At 35.2% G+C, this 19,279-nt stretch overlaps 1 protein-coding gene and 1 long non-coding RNA gene across 2 annotated transcripts; one reads left to right on the plus strand and one right to left on the minus strand.

Annotated features, from left to right (window-relative positions):
- Positions 1-3,305: 3,305 nt before the first annotated feature.
- Positions 3,306-5,080, plus strand: LOC109172812 (transcription factor TFIIIB component B''-like). The gene is made up of 7 exons (XM_019322045.1): positions 3,306-3,703; positions 3,790-3,890; positions 4,040-4,086; positions 4,225-4,420; positions 4,539-4,680; positions 4,743-4,855; positions 5,004-5,080. The coding sequence occupies exons 1-7, from the start codon at positions 3,700-3,702 to the stop codon at positions 5,070-5,072; spliced, it is 672 nt and encodes a 223-aa protein (XP_019177590.1). The 5' UTR covers positions 3,306-3,699; the 3' UTR covers positions 5,073-5,080.
- LOC109172822 lies at positions 5,079-6,778 on the minus strand. Its single transcript, XR_002052790.1, has 6 exons — positions 6,482-6,778; positions 6,066-6,241; positions 5,866-5,934; positions 5,753-5,805; positions 5,267-5,539; positions 5,079-5,170 (listed from the first exon to the last, which is right to left on the minus strand). It is a non-coding gene; the product is annotated as an uncharacterized LOC109172822 (long non-coding RNA).
- Positions 6,779-19,279: the final 12,501 nt, after the last annotated feature.

A 19,279-nucleotide genomic window follows, 5' to 3' on the forward strand; every position in this document is an offset into this window, starting at 1 on the left:
AGATTACCATGAAATAATAATTATTATGAAAGGTAATAAAATAAGATTAGTCCCTAAACTTAATAACAGTAATTAATAATGCCGAATTTTAACTTAATAAATGGCAAAACTGTAATTAAGGGATGCCAAATACTAATCTCAATTTATCACATAAATAATTAACCCTGACTATTATGATACTTAGGGAGACTGTAATTAAGGTAATAATCAAATTACCATTAAACAAACAATATACCAACTATATTGTTTTTGCCATAAAATTAAAGACTTAATATTATTATTAAGGCCCTGAAACTATTGATAGATTAAAAAATTAATCAACTTAAACAATAGTTATAGTTCTTAATGGCCAAAATAACAATTAAATCCTTAATGTCTCTAAACAGGCCAAGACAATAATTATAGCACTTAATCACTCAAATTAGGCTCATAAACCTCAATGACCCAAGTGAATTATAACATGAATAAAAAATGGTCTAAGTACTAAAATAGACCCAAAACTTAATATTATTACCAACGATGAATACCAAAATATGGTAGTTAGTAATAATTTTAACTTAATAAACATGTTATAAGGGGCTATAATTATTATTAAAATATCAATCAAAATGGTGGGATCCATACTTTAATGACCCAAGATAGGTCTCAAATCGTTTGTTCAAAATAGGTTCTAAAGTCCCTGAGACACATAAAACAAAAATGTGCTCAAAATTAAGGGGAAACCAAACAAACTGATTTAGTAGGTCATAATACCTAAAATTGACCTAAGGATCCAAAATTAAATGATATTTAATAATGAATTTATGAGTTAATAATATGCTAAATCCAACCTTAATGCATGCTTTTACGAATGTATAATTATTGTGAATATACGTAGCATGCTTGGATGTGCAAATTAATACATTATTAACTCATATATACTAAATAAATTGCAATACTTTAGGCAATTTAATATATACCTTAACATTAAATTAAAATTCAAACAGCAAATTAGAACTTAATGTTTGCCCCAAATTGAATGATAATTTAATAATGAATTAAGGAGAAATTAAAGTTGAACAATTAAATTAGAAGAAGTGCTATGATGAATGAAAGCTGAAGCAGGCCTAAAATGCTTAAATAGGCCCAAGATGATTTTTTTTTAATAGTGGACTGGGTCAGACCCGGCCCAAATTTTATTTCCATCACCATCATCTTCTTTCTAATTAATCAGCCGATGCAGCCTTGGTGAATCAGCAGCGCCACTGAAGCTACGAGGGGCAACCCGCCGGCCGGAACCAATGTCGCCTGAAGGAGGGTAGAGGACGGCGACGACGCTGGAAAAACAACCTGGCTCCGCCATCTCTCCTCGCCGCGACACGCCGCCGTTCACCCCTGTTCGCGACGCCTTCCCCGGCCGATGAACTTAACAGCAGCACGAAGATGGAGAGCGGCAGCCCGTCGCCGGCGTCGCCTGAAGGAGAAGAACAAGCAACGACGTTTCCGGGGAAACCCAGCCTCGCCTCCGCCGTCCCCCCTGGTGCAACGCCAACAACCACCGCCTGCCATTCCAACTCGCGCCGCCGTCGTCGTCACCAGAAGAAGCAGTGCCGTCCAGACTTGAGCCACGAACGTCGTCGTCGTCTATAGTCGCGATGCCATCTCCGATCCACAGCCCGCTGCTAATGCCTCGCGTAATGGCGTAATTCACGGCTCATATTTTTGCTTAATGTCAGAATTAAATTCCAAGAATTCCAACAAAATTAATTCTTCAATTAACATATACAATTTCTTCAATAAATCATAACCAAATAGAGATATCTTATATGTTAATTTTGAAAAATTAATATCCAAAGCCATATACGGAAAATTAATGTATATGAAAACTGAATATTGTTTAGGCAAAACAATCAACCAGACAGAGATTATAAAGGCTCTGATACCAAATGTTAGATATACAATAGTCTAACTATAATAAACCATAGTATACGAGAAACCTGACCTCGTATGAGAGCGGAAGCGTAGCCGTGTTGATCTCCAGCCATAGTTGATGTTCCTGTTGTGTTGCCTCTTAACGGTATACCGTTAGCCATGTTTTGTCTCAGACCTGACTCAGAACCCTAGATGGTGTATTGGTGTCTATTGAGCGATCTGAGTACCGTAACTGAATGTGCTATCTAATCCATAATCTTGTATCCCATCAATCCAGGTTATATTAGGCACAGAGTTTGGTTGACTAACAACTACTAATTATTAAGTCCAACCAGACCACTTAATAAGCCTAGTCAACTTGCACCACTTAATTAAGGCCCTAATATATAATATATAATATATATTATTAGGGAAAATCTTACATCAAGTGAACATATTGTTCCTGCAGAAAATGCATGTGCACCAGTTGTTTCACATATGGAGGGTGACACTTACATGCCTGAAAACAATAGAGACTCGCAATGTTGCTTAGAGAAATCAGTAGGAGAGGTGAACTTTTTTCTCCCCTGCTCATGTTACTGGCTTGGTGCACTGTCTCACTATGTTTTTATTTTTTATTTTTTTTAAACATTCAGAGTGCTGATATATTTCTTGGGTTTGATTGTTTGAATCACTTGATGATATTCTTCCGCATGATACGAATGCTTTGGGTGAGGAATCATTTACCTTAATTACTTATGGGATCTTTTCTTTCATTACCTTTAGAGTTAGCTCTTATTGGTGGAAAATTAAATTCTATTTCTTTACTTTTGAAAAGTTATTGGATGAATCATATGACTATAAATATTAGCTTTTTGTGACATAAATTGTTCCATGAAATAACTCCATCTAATATTACTATAGCCTGTATTTCCACATGACTTTTGCAGACAAATGGATACAGTTTTATTATTTTCTCTCCTAAACAATTACTTGGGTGGCTTACCAGAAGATCATAAGACATACTTCTCCCATTCTCTAAACAGGGAGAGTAGAAAATATATAACAAAGTGTCAGACAAAGGTTCCAATGGTGATTTGACAAGTTTTCTTCTTAAATTTTTTTGTTTTTCTTTTTATATTTTTAAATTAATTTCTGTTTACCAAATGGTTTTGTTCATTTTTCAGTTCAAATGGAGAAAGAAGAATGTTTTCTCCATTTTCTGCTGAAGTCAGTGAAGGTTGTTTGTTAAAAGTTAACAGGAGCTATTTTGGGGACATCTTATATCACACAAGCTAAATTTTAGGGTTATATGTATCTGCAAACTTTAAGAATAAAGTGACATAAGGGTCAAACTTTAGATACTAAAACTCTATTATATGTATAACTTGCTATTCCAACTACTTCACCTGGCATTCCTAATTCCTGTGCACAAGATTCGCAGTCTACTGACTTTGTGGATAAAGAAAGACTTCCTGCACTTTCCGATGATGTTCTTGATTTGTCATCTTTAGGATTTGATCATGCTCGTCCCACAGAATCTACACCTGAAGTTCCAGTTAATGAGGAAATGCCAAATGTTGATGTGAATTTTCCAGCTGAACAGCCTGGCAGCTCTGCTATAAATGAGGATGAAAATATTGATGCAGAGTTTCAGGTGGAAAATGAATCCCAAAAGAAAAAAGGACGAAAAAGGCTGGTGATGAAGAAAAGCCTGCTAGAAAGCGTAAAAAAGCTAATGATAAAACTGAGCAGGCAACTAAAGAGAAACCTAAAAAGTTTTTTCACACAACTCGGCAGAAGAGAAGGATGGGTAAGGTTATAGTTAAATTTTGTGAGCGTGGAGGGTAGGTTAAATTTGATGAATACTTTGTTTAGAAAAATTCTTTTGTTTTGCAGTGGACAAGGCTTTATTGGATACTCCAGAGGATGAGATTGACTTCCAAAGAGTGCGAATCAATGATCTAATTTTGCTTGCAGAGCACAAGGAGCGGTTGGCGGTACAATATTGTCCTTTTTTGCTTTTTCTCAATCAACTGATGGTTATTTGAGAAACTCTCTCCCTGGGTGAAAAAGCAAGATTTTTGGACATTGAGATGGATAAAGATTCTAGTTCCCCACCTAAAAATTGTTGTTTCTTCCCATGCAGAAAAAGGAGGCAGCACTACAGAACCCACAACCACAAGTAAACCAGAGGTATTTTATGTGGTGTTAAGTGTTATTGTTATGTGTCATTCCCCTTCTGAACCAAGATCCACTTGTGTTGCGCTTTTAGATTCTTTGCTTTTAAATTGGTTTAGACAACATGATCCCGATAGTAAAATTTGATCTCAGCAATTTTGATAACTCGTCTGAATTGAACAATGAAGAGGAGAGGTTTACTTTTGATGAAGATGAAAATGGAGAAGCGTTTGAGGAACAAACAACTAATGAGGTGGAAGATAGTACCATCTACTTTAATTATCAAACTTACATGGAAAAAACACCCCGAGTCCGATGGTCAAAAGAGGACACAGAAGTGTTGTATGAGGTACATCACCCTACTTTGCATCTGTTCAAATAGTTGGAGATAATAGAGCCATTTATTTTATATGATATGATTGTATAATGTATCTGAAAGAGAAATTTGGCATTTGTTTCATCTGTAGGCCATACGGCAATTTGGCTCAGACTTTTCCATGATACAACACTTTCCTGGGCGGACACGCGCTCAGGTAAGACTGAAGTATAAGAAAGAAGAGCAGCGACATCCATCAAGAGTTCATGATGCTCTAACTAATCGTTCCAAAGGTAAATGTTAATCAGATTGTTATAGAATTAAGTTTTACATGACAATAAACATTATCTTGTAGATCATTCCCGCTTTGAGCAAGTGATTGCACAGTTGAAGCAAATTGCAGCAGAGGAAATCCAAAATGATGACGGCATAGATGAGTCAATTGACTTGACAGGCGAAGAGGTTGAGGTGACTTCAAAGAGAGAACTTATCTTTTGGATCCCCCCAAGTTAGTTTTTATTTTTTAACATGCAATTCGTCACACTCGTTAGTAACTAAACATTTGGCATATTTCAAAAGCGATGCCTAGATTCACCCCTTGGCTGCATTTTGTCAGGGGCAGAAGGAAGAATCAAAGTCGGAGCATAACGAGGAAGCAGAGGTCCAATACAAGAGTGAGTTTTGATTTAAAATCGGCTGCTATAGTATAGTATAGTATAGTTTTTGCCCACTTCAAATGCTTGCAAGCTGAACATTTTTTTTTTTGTTCTGCCCAAAAAACACCTGAAAATTAAGTGATTACAATTAGGTTAGCAGCAAATAGGTTGTAGGGAAGATATCATTAAACCGATGTTTCCAAGGTACCAAATAGATGCTTACACTTCCCTGTTGACACTTGATCCGAACGGAACTGCTTGAGAGTTTGAGTTGGTTCAGACTCCATTTCTGCAGTTTCTTGATTGATTGTGGGTATCTAATACGCGGTTAAGAAAAGTAACAGTGTAATGTTATGGCACAGAAAATTTGTGGAGGGAGAATATAGTTTTTACCTTGCAGTGACTGCATAATTTAACACCATAAAACGTCGACTTGTTTATTAGGATCTCCTTCCACAAATCCTCTGCAAATTGCTAGCATCCATCAACGAGTATACTGTGGACAATCAAATATCACAACTTTAAGGTTTTGGTTTAAAGCGAGACTAACCTTCCCTTGCACTAATATAGTGAAGGGGTTAAAATGGCGGATTTGCAGAGTTAAGAAATAACCAATTATGGAACCAAATAACCACTAAGATGAAGCTAGGCAATCAAATAGCAGTTTGTGTCACAGAAGGAATAAAAGAAGAGGTCAAGAAGCATATACTTGGGTCTAAAACGATTCACTAGGAGAAGGGTATTTAACGCGTTTAATGATCCCTGCAACACGAAACATTGTGATCTATTCGGTGGATTGGTTCCTTGCAATCGAATAGTAACCTGGGATAGCATGAGAAATGGATATCCATCGGAAAATTTAACCTTGTATCCACGGGCTCGTTTCTGAGGCTGCCCGGTGAGAAAGAATAAACTAGATCAAAATTTATAGACTGCAAATTATGCCTATTGGAAATAAGAAAAGATACTATACATGTTTAAGATGAAGTGAAGGATGTGCTAATGTGCATACTCAGCTCTACCTTCATTAAAGCGCATTAGTCGATTGGGTTTTCCAAGATAATTGGAGAACAACGTTGCTGCTTCATCTCCCTCATCAAGTGCGGAGCCAGACCATTCCCACACCGAGATACCCTCTGTTGTGAGAGAAGCTTACTTAGCGGAACTTTCAGAGCTTGCATACCAGGTGCCCTTATAACTGTACAAGTGAAAATTCATTGTTATTTCGAGATTTTTGTAAAGGAGTGTTTGTATCTCCTCTTTAACCTAAAATCGCTAACGACTATCCTCCCTCTTCTTGGGTGTTGAATAAAGGACATTCATCACAATCAAGAAAGGGAAAATACTCAATCTCAAGGCTAAAAACCAAATCAATGTAAACACGAGTGAGAGCTTTCACTTCTAATGAAAGGAAGAAAAAAAGAAATGACTGAATTACCTAAATACGAGTTCTTATTTGGTTCCTGGCCCTCAGACATAGTCTCGTGAGGCAATTCTTATCCCAAAATGCTGAATCCCCAACCCTAAGGGCTCCTAACTTTAGGCAATTCTGTTTCAACTAGTGCTAGCCTTGGATCAAAATCCTTCTGCATTTCCCTCGTTTTCTTGCAGAAATTCCGAAAGTTTGGCCCCTCCCCCTCTCCATATTTTCAGGTTTACATCTTCATACCAATTCTAAAGAAACTATTCTTGAATACTTTTTCTTTTTAGCCACAGAATTAAGGATCCATTTGGTACACAATAATTGGGTCAAAGCAGAATCTTGATTATGAATCATATATGATATATCCTTCCATTACATACAAACTTTTTTGTACTGTTGCAAAAATCGCGCCTAGACACCGATTAATCAGCGCCTAGGCACTAGGCGGTGGGAGGCCGCCGCGAGGAATGGCCTCGGCGGCCTCCTCCGCGGCCGGCCGGCTAGGTGATTTTTATATTTTTTATTTATTTTTATTATCATTTTTTTTTGTTGAAAATGTGAGAAAAGTCCCGGAAGGTATAACTTTTGACTCGGTTATTTGATTTGGACAATTTTTTTTTTCAAATCACTAATTTCTCAAAAAAAATGTTTTTTTAGCTCTTAATTTTAGTTTTTTTTTTTAATGTATTTAGATGGTTTAAACAATCTTTTGAACAATTTTACAACCACTTCCGTAAATAGTTTCTAAGAAATAACTATGAAACCTTATGTTTTATTACTAAATTTTGAAAATTTTTAATTTTTAATTTTATTTTTAATTAAAAATAAATAAATAAATAAAATAAAAAAAAGAATAAAAAAATCAGCGCCCCCTTGGTGCCTAACGTTTTTTGCAACATTGCTTTTTTGCTTAACTAAGTGAAAGAAATACTGATTCCAATGCAAGCAATCGTTATACCCTACACCACGGCGCGCGTAGCTCTGTGCACCGCGCGCCTCCCAAAACGATGTCGTTTTGGGAGGCGCGGTAGGAAGTTGCTGTGATTATGTATATTTGTTCATACAATTATGTATATTTGTTCATACAATTATGTATATTTGTTCATATAGTTATGTACATTTTTATACAATTATGTACATTCTTTTTATACAATTATGTACATCCGAATAAGAAAATTTGTGTGTATTATGTTAAGAGTTGATGTGTATTATGTTAAAAGTTTATGTTTATTATGTATTATGTTAGATTATGTGTATTATCTTTTAAAAAGAGTATGTATATTTTGTTATATAATTATGTACATTCATGTATACAATTATGTGTATTTTCATATAACATTATGTACATTTTTGAACATGGGGTTTTTTTTTTAAAAGAAAAATTAACTGCCATACACTGTGGTGGGAAATTTCAAAAAAAAAAAAAAAAAAAAATTAAAACGACGTCGTTTTGCATCTGGGCGCATAGTGCAACACGTGCCGTGGTGTAGGATATAAATTGCCCAATGCAAGAAGAATCAAAATGGATTTTCTTTGAAGCAAATATAAACATGGATTAAACAACATTAATTTAATTCCACCTGGCCAAAGGCTCAGCCCAGCATTGTGATTCTAATTTATCAAACATAACCTAAATGTCTAATGGAAAATCCCAAAGCTCCAACAAATCTTTCCAAGCAAAAAATCTATATATATATATATATATATATATATATATATATATATATATATATATATATAAACAAAATCCTCCTATTTCATTTTCCCGCTCAAACTTAAAATGCAATTTAATAATATCAATATTATGAATTAATTAGGAATATAAATATAATGACTTGATTATGAATATTAATATAATGAATTGATTATGGCAATACCTTAAATAAATAAATACAATTTTCTTTTGAAAAATCTTACAAATTTATAATTCTTATATCTTTCACCTATAAATACAATGAGTTGATGCCTAAAAAAAATTATAAGTCTTCATTTTACATTGGATCCCTCTTTTCCCTTGCAAATGACTCTCTCATCACCAATTTATCAATTTAATCATTGTAGTTCAATAGCCGCTCAAACTAATATGCATATTTCAAAGCATTAAAAGTACAATTTCTCTTCTAGCTATTTCTATCTCTGTGAAAAAAGTTACGGCGTATTATTTTTTTTATTTACATTCTTTATTATGGATTTGTCCGGGTTGATGCCACTCCAGACCAACTGTAGTTTCTCCGACTAAACCGATCCAAAAAGGTTTAATTTTTTATAGAAAAGTATTTTTTTTCGTATTATTTTTATCTGTAATTGATCTTCCATAGTTTTTAATTATTGTTTTGTTTTTGAAATTTTGTATTATATGTATTTTTTTCGTATTATTGCTTTGTTTAAAAAAATAATTTTGTAATATTATTTATATATTTTATTTCCAGGCATGAATTTTGTTATTTGTGCGATGCAATGGTTACGGAGTCAGTAGGGGATGCTACCCGAGTTCACTGTTTTTTGGTCTATTTGTAGTTAAGAGAGAAACGAAAACTGCGATCGAGAAGGCCATCACAAAAAAGCAGAAAAAGGATTCGATTCAGCTTTAAAACAAGTTATAGAGAAGGAAAAAAAATTCGATGGCAAGATTTAGTGGAAAGCGGTTTATCTTCTTCTGATTATGAGAAAGAATTGAAGGCCAATAGATTAAAATATCTTTATATGTGCATGCTTGAAAGTACCATTTAGTGTTTTTTTTTGCTTTTATTGACGTAAACTTGATTTCTTGTAATTAAATTCTTACAAAAACCAATGTTCATATATATATATATATATATATATATATATATATATATATATATATATATATATATATATATATATATTTGTTTTTAGAGTATGGATTATTTGTTCCATTCAATGTTTTTTTAAAAATATATTGTGGGTTGTGTTTTAAGTACTGAGTATCTGCTGATGTTTTTTATTGTTCTCTTTGTGTTATGCAGGGAGGATTTTATTTTTTATTAATAGAATAGATTATCATATGATTAATATTATTAAAGTAAAAATTTATATATGACAAATTACTACATATAATTGTGGTAACATTTATTTAAAATCTAATGAAATTAAAATTTTCTATATTGTTAATAAAATTAAAATTCTCCTATGTAGTTTCCAGCCCAAACTTTTATTAATAATATGGTTATTTCCCTTAAAAATGGAAAATGGAAAACGGAAAACAATCGGTAGTATCAAGAATTTATAAGGAAGATTTTGTGAAAATAATAGAACCAAATTGAATATTAATATTTAATCGCTCAAATTTAATAATAATAAGCTTATTAAAATAATCAATAATTTATCCTATATATTAATCTAATATAATGATGGTTAATACGGGTAAATCATATATAAGCATAATCTAATATAGAAAAATATTCATTAGTAACTATATATAACTTAGGAAATAACTAAACTTATTGAAATTTAATTATTTATAATTTCACCTTTAATATAAATATATAGTTTTAATATCCGAAATTAATAATATTTTTCTTAATGTGAATCTTTATATTTTAAATAATTTTGATTTAATAATATTATACCTTAATTATAAAATATATATATATATATATATATATATATATATATATATATATATATATATATATATATATATATATATATATATATATATATATATATATATATATATATATATAAAATCCTCCTATTTCATTTTTCCCCTCAAACTTTTGTAGTCAATTAATTAAATATTCTATTGGTAATATATACCGTGTAAAAAAGATATTAAATAAGTAATAACATAATAACATAATTGGTAATAATATATATGATATTTTATAATATAATTGGTAATAAGCATATTCAGTAAACTGCACGAATAATATAGATTTTATATTTTAAATTTTAAATTTCTATCTTTTGTTTAAATGGAAAGATTTAATAGTTTTATATTACTTTATTTAATGGTTTTACATTACTTTGAATATTCATTTGTTTTTTTTTTTTTTTGTTTATCCATACCATCTTCATTGGTGAAATTATAGTATTTAAACGAATATTACAAAAATAATTATTAACTGAGAATAAAAAGACACGAAATTTAGGTCAATAGAGATAAGAAATGACTATTACTAATTGACAAAAAATTAAAAAATGCTTCGGAACTGACTCAAATGCAAAAAAATGAAATGAATATTAATACTTGATTAAAAAATAAAAATGAAATGAATATAATAAATTATTGAAAATATAAAAAGAATATTAATCTCGGTTATATATTTTATAAAATATAAAGTTACTGGAAATATTAAAAAAATATGTATATATATGTTACTAAAATATAGTTATGTTAAGATATATATTTAAAAATGGAAAATGGAATATAATTTTTTAGTATCCACAATTTATAAGGAAAATTTTGTAATTAAAGATGGAAAAGGTTTTGCAATATGAGATGGAAATATAAGTGTTAGCTGAGATGGAAAGAATATTAATCGAGATGGAAATTAATAATTTTTACATCAAATGTTATTTTATACTAAGAATATAAGGATTTGACAATTATAAGATTTAGCCGAGTATGTAAAAAAAAAAAAAGTTTAGCCGAGATGGAAAAAGTATTAATCTCAGTTATATATTTTATAAAAATGTAAAGTTACTGGAAATATTAAAAAAAATCTGTATATATATGTTACTAGAAATATAGTTATGTAAAATATATATTTACAAATGAAAAATTGAATAGAATCGTTTAGTATCCACAATTTATAAAGAAAATTGTGCAATTAAAGATGGAAATGTTCTTGCAATACGTATGAATGATTCAAAAGAAATTAATTATGACTAATTTTGTAGCACATCTTGATCCAAAATTATGGGACCTCATTACAATATGTATATATAAAGATGTGTAATTATGTATAGAATGTGTAAGGAAGATTTTGCTTAAAGATGGAAAACAAATTTGACCAATTAGAAAAGGTAATGAATATTAATAATTCACTTAAAAGAGTGAATTCCATTTTTGGTCCTATTGTTATAGGGGCCTTTCCAATTTTAGTCCACCTTAATTTTTTTTGCCACTTTACAACCACTGTTATTGAATGTGTTCCACTTTTAGTCCACCGTTAATATTTTCGTCAAGAGGCCGTATAATTCAGGGTATTTTGGTCTTTTTATGGTTGTATCTTCTCGTTAACCCAGGCGCTTCGTCATCCTCCTCCGATATTCGAAGATGGCTCTTCGAACAATGAGAATGGGAAGCCAAAGCTACATCTTTTCGTTCGTTCCAACGTGGGCCGGCGAGGTTTCTAAGGTTTTAGGTTTAATGTTCTCATTTCTTTTAGTCAAACATAGTCTTGGATGAGAAGAAAGATCAAAATACCCCTAGATTACACGGCCTCTTGATGAAAATATTAACGGTGGACTAAAAGTGGAACACATTCAATAATAGTGGTTATAAAGTGGCAAAAAAAATTAAGGTGGACTAAAATTGGAAACACCCATATAACAATAGGACCAAAAATGGAATTCACTCCACTTAAAATTAAATATGATCCCCAGATATAATTCACTGAACACTGATATTTAAAATCTCTAAAGTTTCAGCACTAGATGTGTACATATACACATTGACTATTACTTGGGCAATTATTTGATCGAATTCAATGATACATCATAAAATACAATCGGTCTAACTCAATTATTCAATTGCATTATGTAATATTCAATGTAATAATTTATATAATTATATATTGATCCAAATATTATTAAAATATTTTAACAAATCCATTCCGTGCAACGCACGGGCGAAAATACTAGTTGCAAAAAAAATAAAAAATCAGAAACATGCCAAATATAACACCAAGATGTGTGAAACTTCAGTTGAAGCTTATTCTTCTTCTTGTTCTTCTTCTTCTTTTCTATTTCTCTCTCTCTCTCTCTCTCTCTCTCTCTCTCTCTGATGCGTTCTTTGGAAAGTCATATCAACGCCGGATTCGAAATTACAGGAAAGATATACAGAACAAATCAAGATGATCTTTTCATTTCCTTTGTTAGTAAATTTATTTTAGGAAGACTATTCTGCCTTCCTTTTGAATTATGTAATAGCTTTGCGTAGTTTGCTATAAGTACAAGACTCTGGAGAATGAATAAGATAAGCATTGAAGTTTAAGAAATTAAGGAGCTGGAGACTCCAAAAACTCCTTCTATCTTTACATTATATTTCTCTGCAACCTTCAATTCATTCTTCCCTCACCATAGCCAAATCTGCCTCTTCAACCCCCGCTCCTCGCCCATTGACGAGAGCTTTTTGCCGAGAACATAACATTTTGGTTTAGTTGCCGGGCATCAATATGGGCGATATGAAGAAACTCCAGGACGAGGTCCGGGCCATCTAGGCTTCCGTTGAAAAGCTAGAACTGCTTCCTGCAACTGTGGAGGCTCTAACTGAAACCGTAGCCAATCTCTCCCAGATGGTGCACTCTTTATACACATCACAAAACACCGCTGTCATTGCAGTAACTTCTTCTCTGGGCACCCACACTGCTCCTGAGACTGCACTACCACAGCAAGTTGATTCCACCTCTCCGACTCGATTCACCAAACTCGAGTTTCCCACTTTTGATGGGAAAAGCGACCCTCTTATTTGGCTCCATCGCCGTGAGTTGTTCTTTGAAAAATCACCACATTCTGATCATGAGAAGGTTACCACGGCAGCATATTATTTGTTCGATAGTGCCCAACTGTGGTACAAACGTCGCTTGCAAGATGGTCAACAATTTTCTTGGATTCAATTCAAAGATGCATGCACCCTCCGTTTCGGACCACCCCGGATCATCAATCCGCTAGGAGAGCTGGCAAACCTCAAACAACATTGTCGGGCTATCGACGACTTCATTGATGATTTTCAGCTCTTGTTAGCACGGGTTGACAATGTCTTGTACTCCCAGCAAGTAAACTTATTCACTGCCGGCTTGGATGAGATCCTACGCCTTGATGTTGAAAGACTGAGACCTGGTTTGCTTGATGAAGCCATTAATATTGCACGAGATTATGCTCGTAAAGGCACCCTGCTCCGCCCTACACCCTCCCGGAGGCCCTTCCCACCGCAAACTCTAACCAGCAGTGCTATTACGGTACACCAACAACCACTGGGGCAGAATTCCACACCGCCTCAACCGCCGCGACCAAAGAAGCTCTCCCCGGCTGAGATGATGGAACGACAGAAATTGGGCCTTTGCTACAACTGTGATGAAAAATGGATTAAGGGCCATCGTTGCAAGCGCCACTTATATATGCTGGGGATCATTGATGAGGAGGATGACATGGATAATTGCCTGGAGGACATGGAACCAGAAATCTCTCTCCACGCTATCACCGGCATAGGCCATTCCCAAACAATGCAGATTCGGTTGATGGTTGCTGGTTCACCGATCGTGGCCTTGGTTGACTCCGGGAGCACAGATAATTTCATCAATGCCGCTACTGCCCATCGGCTTCAGTTACCCATCACCCCTCGCACTGGTCTGCATGTTGCAGTTGCTAATAGTGAACGCATGCCTAGCTCCGGAATCTGCCAGAACATGTTTTTACAGTATGATTCCATCTCCTTTGTTGCAAACCTTTTTGTCATCCCTTTAGCAGGAGTGGAGCTGGTCCTGGGGGTCAAATGGTGATGCACATTGGGCCCTATTTGGTGGAATTTTGAAACGATGCAAATGCACTTTGCGTGGCAGGGGACCAATGTTGTGCTTTCTGGGATTTCAGGTTTTGGTCACTCGTCTCTACACCTCCTCAATAGCCCCTCACTGAAACAGCAGCAATGGATTCACTCCTAGACCACTTTGCATCAGTTTTCAGCACCCCGCAGTGCCTCTCGCCCTCTCGTAGCTGTGACCACAGGATTGTACTGGCGCAGGGAACTAATCCAGTGGTTGTCCGCCCATATAGATATCCCCACCTTCAAAAGGATGAAATTAAACGGCAGTGTAGTGACATGCTCCAATCTGGGATCATTTGACCAAGCAGATCTCTATTTTCTTCCCCGGTCATCTTGGTCCGAAAACAAGACCTCACTTGGCATTTTTGTGTGGATTATAGGGCGCTTAACGCGAACACCATCAAGGACAAGTTTCCAATACCCACCATTGATGAACTGTTGGATGAGCTCCACGGTTTGAAAGTGTTCTCCAAATTGGATTTGCGTTCCAGCTACCATCAGGTTCGTATGCACCCGGAGGACATTGCTAAGACAGCTTTTCAAACACATCATGGTCATTTCGAGTTTCTTGTAATGCCATTCGGTCTGTCTAACGCACCATCCACTTTCCAGGCACTTATGAATGAGGTATTCGGGCCTTATTTGCTTAAGTTTGTGCTCATATTTTTTGATGACATTTTAATCTATAGTGCTACGTGGGTTGAGCACCTTCAGCATTTCCGCCTAATACTGGAACTGTTACATGACAACACCTTATACCTGAAACGTTCCAAATGTGTTTTTGGAGATCACCAAGTTAGCTACCTTGGACATGTGATCACTGATAGTGGCGTTGCTGCAGATCCTAGCAAAATTCAGGTTGTTCTGGAATGGCCTACTCCGTCTACACTCACGGCCGTGTGGGCGTTCTTGGGCTTGGCTGGATTTTACCGTAGATTTGTAAAAGATTATGGGGTCATTGTTGCATCCCTGACCAACCTCCTGCGCAAGCATTCCTTCAAATGGGATACCGTTGCAAACACTGCATTCACTGCTCTAAAAAAGGCCTTGTCTTCAGCTTCAGTTCTTAGCCTCCCTAACTTTGCTAACATTTTTGTATTAGAGTGCGATGCCTCCGGGGTTGGCATAGGCGCTGTTCTACACCAAGAAGGGCACCCTGTAGCTTATTTCAGCTGCAAGTTGGCTGATCGACATTTGAAATTACCAGCCTATGAGCGGGAACTCATTGGGTTGTCTCAGGTTGTCCGCCATTGGCACCACTATCTCTGGGGGAGGGAATTCGTCATCAAAACATACCATTATAGCTTGAAATACCTGCTACAACAACGACTCACGACCTCCCCGCAACAGCATTGGATGAACAAACTTCTGTGATTTGATTTCAAGGTGGAATATAAGCCAGGGAGGCTTAATGTCGTGGCAGATGCCCTCTCACGGCGGGACGAAGAGCCTAGCACTTTGTTTGCCATCTCGTACCCACGTACCTCCCAGTTACAGGACATTCGGGATGAGCTCGCACAAACACCTGAAGGGCGTGCATGGGTAGCCCGTGCAGCAGATGACTCTACCGGTGTTTGGACTGTTCGTGGTGGTTTTCTATTTGAAGGTACTAAACTGGTTTTGATTCCATCTTCTAAGTTTATTCCAGTTGTGCTATCCGAAATTCATGGCTCCACTCATGAGGGTGTTCAAAAGACAATCCATCGCATCTGGAGGGAATTTTATTGGCCTAAGCTTGCTGATTCTGTGAGGGAGTTCATTGCCTAGTGTACCATCTGCCAGCAGCACAAGTGGGAGAATACACACCCCTCTGGGTTGCTGCAGCCGCTCCCTATTCCGGAGAATATTTGGTCGGAGGTCTCCATGGATTTCATTGTTGGTTTGCCCAAGGTCCAGGGGAAGACAGTGATCCTAGTGGTTGTTGATAGTTTATCGAAATACGCTCACTTTTTCCCATTGGCTCACCCGTATACAGCATCTTTCGTAGCATCCATTTTCTATGCCAATATTGTTAAATTGCATGGAATTCCTGAGAGTATAGTCAGTGATCGTGACCCATCATTCACAAGCTTGTTTTGGAAGGAGTTTTTTCTGCTCTGTCACACTACGTTGTCCTGTTCATCGGCATATCACCCACAATCTGATGGTCAAACAGAGGTGGTAAATCGCACAATCGAGATGTACTTGCGGTGTCTTGTAAGCAGTTACCCAATTCGTTGGGTGGACACTCTTCTGTGGGCAGAGTATTGCTATAATACTTCATTTCACTCTTCCCTCAAGACAACTCCGTTTCAGATGGTCTATGGTTGTGCTCCTCCTCGCCTAATACCTTTCGAACCAGGCACGACAAAAGTGGTTGCTGTGAATGACCTCCTGCAGACGCGAGACGAGATTTTGACCCATGCGCGTCATCACCTTCAAGAGGCGTCATCACCTTCAAGAGGCTCAGGTTCGTATGCGAGAACAATATGATAAGCATCACAAGGAGGTAAACTTTGAGCCTAATCAGTGGGTTTGGATTCTTCTCCAACACGACAGGCAACACTCTCTTGCCCGTAAAAAATTCCATAAGCTGTCTCCAAAATGGTACGGGCCCTATAAATTTTACAGCGTATTGGTCATGTGGCATACAAAGTAGAACTGCCTGAGAATTGCAGAATTCATAATGTCTTTCATGTCTCCAAACTGAAGGCTTTTGTGGGTGATCCTCCTTCGCAGTTTCTGACCTTGTCGCCGATCACTGATGGCCGGCTGGTCCTCCAACCTTTGCAGGTTCTGCGTTCTAGGTTCAATCGTGGTTCGCCAGAAGATTTTAGTTGCTTGGAAGGGTATTTCAGCAGATGACGCCACTTGGGAGCCACTGCATGAGTTTAAGCTCCAGTTTCCTTCCTTCAAGCTTGAGGACAAGCTTGTTGTCCAGGAGGGGAGTGATGATGCGTTCTTTGGAAAGTCATATCAGCACCGAGTTCGAAATCACATGGAAGATATACAGGCAGCAGACTAAGGGAACAAATCAAGATGATCTTTTCATTTCCTTTGTTAGTGAATTTTTTTAGGAAGACTATTCTGCCTTCCTTTTGAATTATGTAATATCTTTGCTTAGTTTGCTATAAGTACAAGACTCTGGATAATGAATAAGATAAGCATTGAAGTTTAAGAAATTAAGGAGCCGGAGACTCCATAAACTCCTTCTATCTTTACATTATATTTCTCTGCAACCGCCTCTTCAACCCCCGTTCCTCGCTCATTGACGAGAGCTTTTTGCCGAGAACATAACACACACACACACACACTCTCTCTCTCTCTCTCTCTCTCTCTATATATATATATATATATATATATATATATATATATATATATATGTACACACATACATACAGCAAGAGCCCAAGATGAAAATTTGGAAAAAGATTGAAACTTTAATGAGGGATGCTGAGTTATGTACCAGTGGGGAAGATGGAGAGGGGTGGGTGCTTTCTACGAGGAGGACTGCATGGAGTTTAGGATACCAAGAAGTGTCGGCATGGGATTTAGATACCTAGCAAGGAAAAGCTATATTGTGGAGTCCAACTTTCTTTCCAATAAAAAAGTCTGGGGCATTCCGTTTCTTTATTTGGATTTTTTTTTTCCAAAAAATACTGAGTCAATACAGTAAGCCATCTTACCGTATTAATTTCAAATACAGAATGATTTCGAAGTTACCGTATTTACTCCATCTTCAAACTACCCACATTAATTTTTGCGCAATTAATATTCACTGTACTTTGCCTTGGGAATATTCACCCACATTAATCATGATTGTTTTATTTTATAATATTACTAGTATTTTTACCCATACGTTGCACGAAATGAGTTTGTTATAACATCGAATATTATATAATTTAATTCAAAAATTGAGCTGGATCAATTATGTTTTCTGATGTTATTATTGCTTGCATTCGAATAAAAAATTGTCTAATTAATAGCTAACGTGTAGATAGACGCTTCCAGTGCTGAAACTTTAGAGATTTTATATATCAGTGTTTAGGATTTATATTAATTGGGCTAATTAGCTTGTTGTCTAGCAACTCAATTATAGAAATTATTTGCACGGAAGATATATATATTTTCTATGTAGATATATAGCAATTTCGTCATCTTTGTATAAAAAGAAAACATAATATCACTGGTTTGAATTACACATTATTGAAAACCTCTTTGTAGACGACATTGGTAGTAGTAACAAAATTTTGTCCATCCTCATCTAGAGCTAAAACCTTCCGGTCATCAGGATAGGTAACTCAAAAAAAAGCCACGTACACCTGAAGAGCAATCTCATATCAGTATTCGAACTATTATTATTGGTGTAGATAATAATTAATAAACCATTATTTCCTTACAAAATTACATAATAATTAATACATCATTATTTTCTTATAAAATTAAATTATTACGTAGAATTTTCAAAGAATATTGCCAATTAATTAGTTAATTTCCATAAAAAAAATTGTTACCAATTAAGCTTTATTAATTCTTTTACCAATAAATTAATTAATTAATATTAAAAAAAATTAAGAGTTTATGGGTATTATGTATTATGTTAGATTATGTGTATATATTATGTTAGGAGTTTATGTATATTCTACTATACAATTATGTACATACGAAATAGTGAATTTTTAAGGCGCACAATGCATTGGCGCCCTGGTGCACGATATAACAATTGATTATAATTAATGTAATAACTTGTAATGATGTAGTTATAATTATTATAATAATTGTTGATTCGTTATAATTTTAATTATTATCATAATATATAATTGATAATTGAAGTGTTATTTAGGCTTAAGCTGGATGGCTTGGCAGTGGCGGGGGACGATACTATTTCTCAAGATGAAGTTGTGAATATGTGCCAAGAACTTCTCAAATTTATTCCGGCGGACAAATTCATGACTCGTACAAGGATCAAAGGGGGTGTGGTTCTCTACACGAACTTCTAATTTCATGAGAGAGAATGCTTTAAATACATGATACGTTGTTCTATTTAGACATATTGGTTTTTTTTTTATTTTTTTTTATTTTTTTTTTATTTTTTATTACTT

The sequence above is a fragment of the Ipomoea nil genome, unplaced genomic scaffold, assembly GCF_001879475.1.
Source record: "Ipomoea nil cultivar Tokyo-kokei standard unplaced genomic scaffold, Asagao_1.1 scaffold0146, whole genome shotgun sequence".
In the NCBI taxonomy this organism is placed as follows: domain Eukaryota; kingdom Viridiplantae; phylum Streptophyta; class Magnoliopsida; order Solanales; family Convolvulaceae; genus Ipomoea; species Ipomoea nil.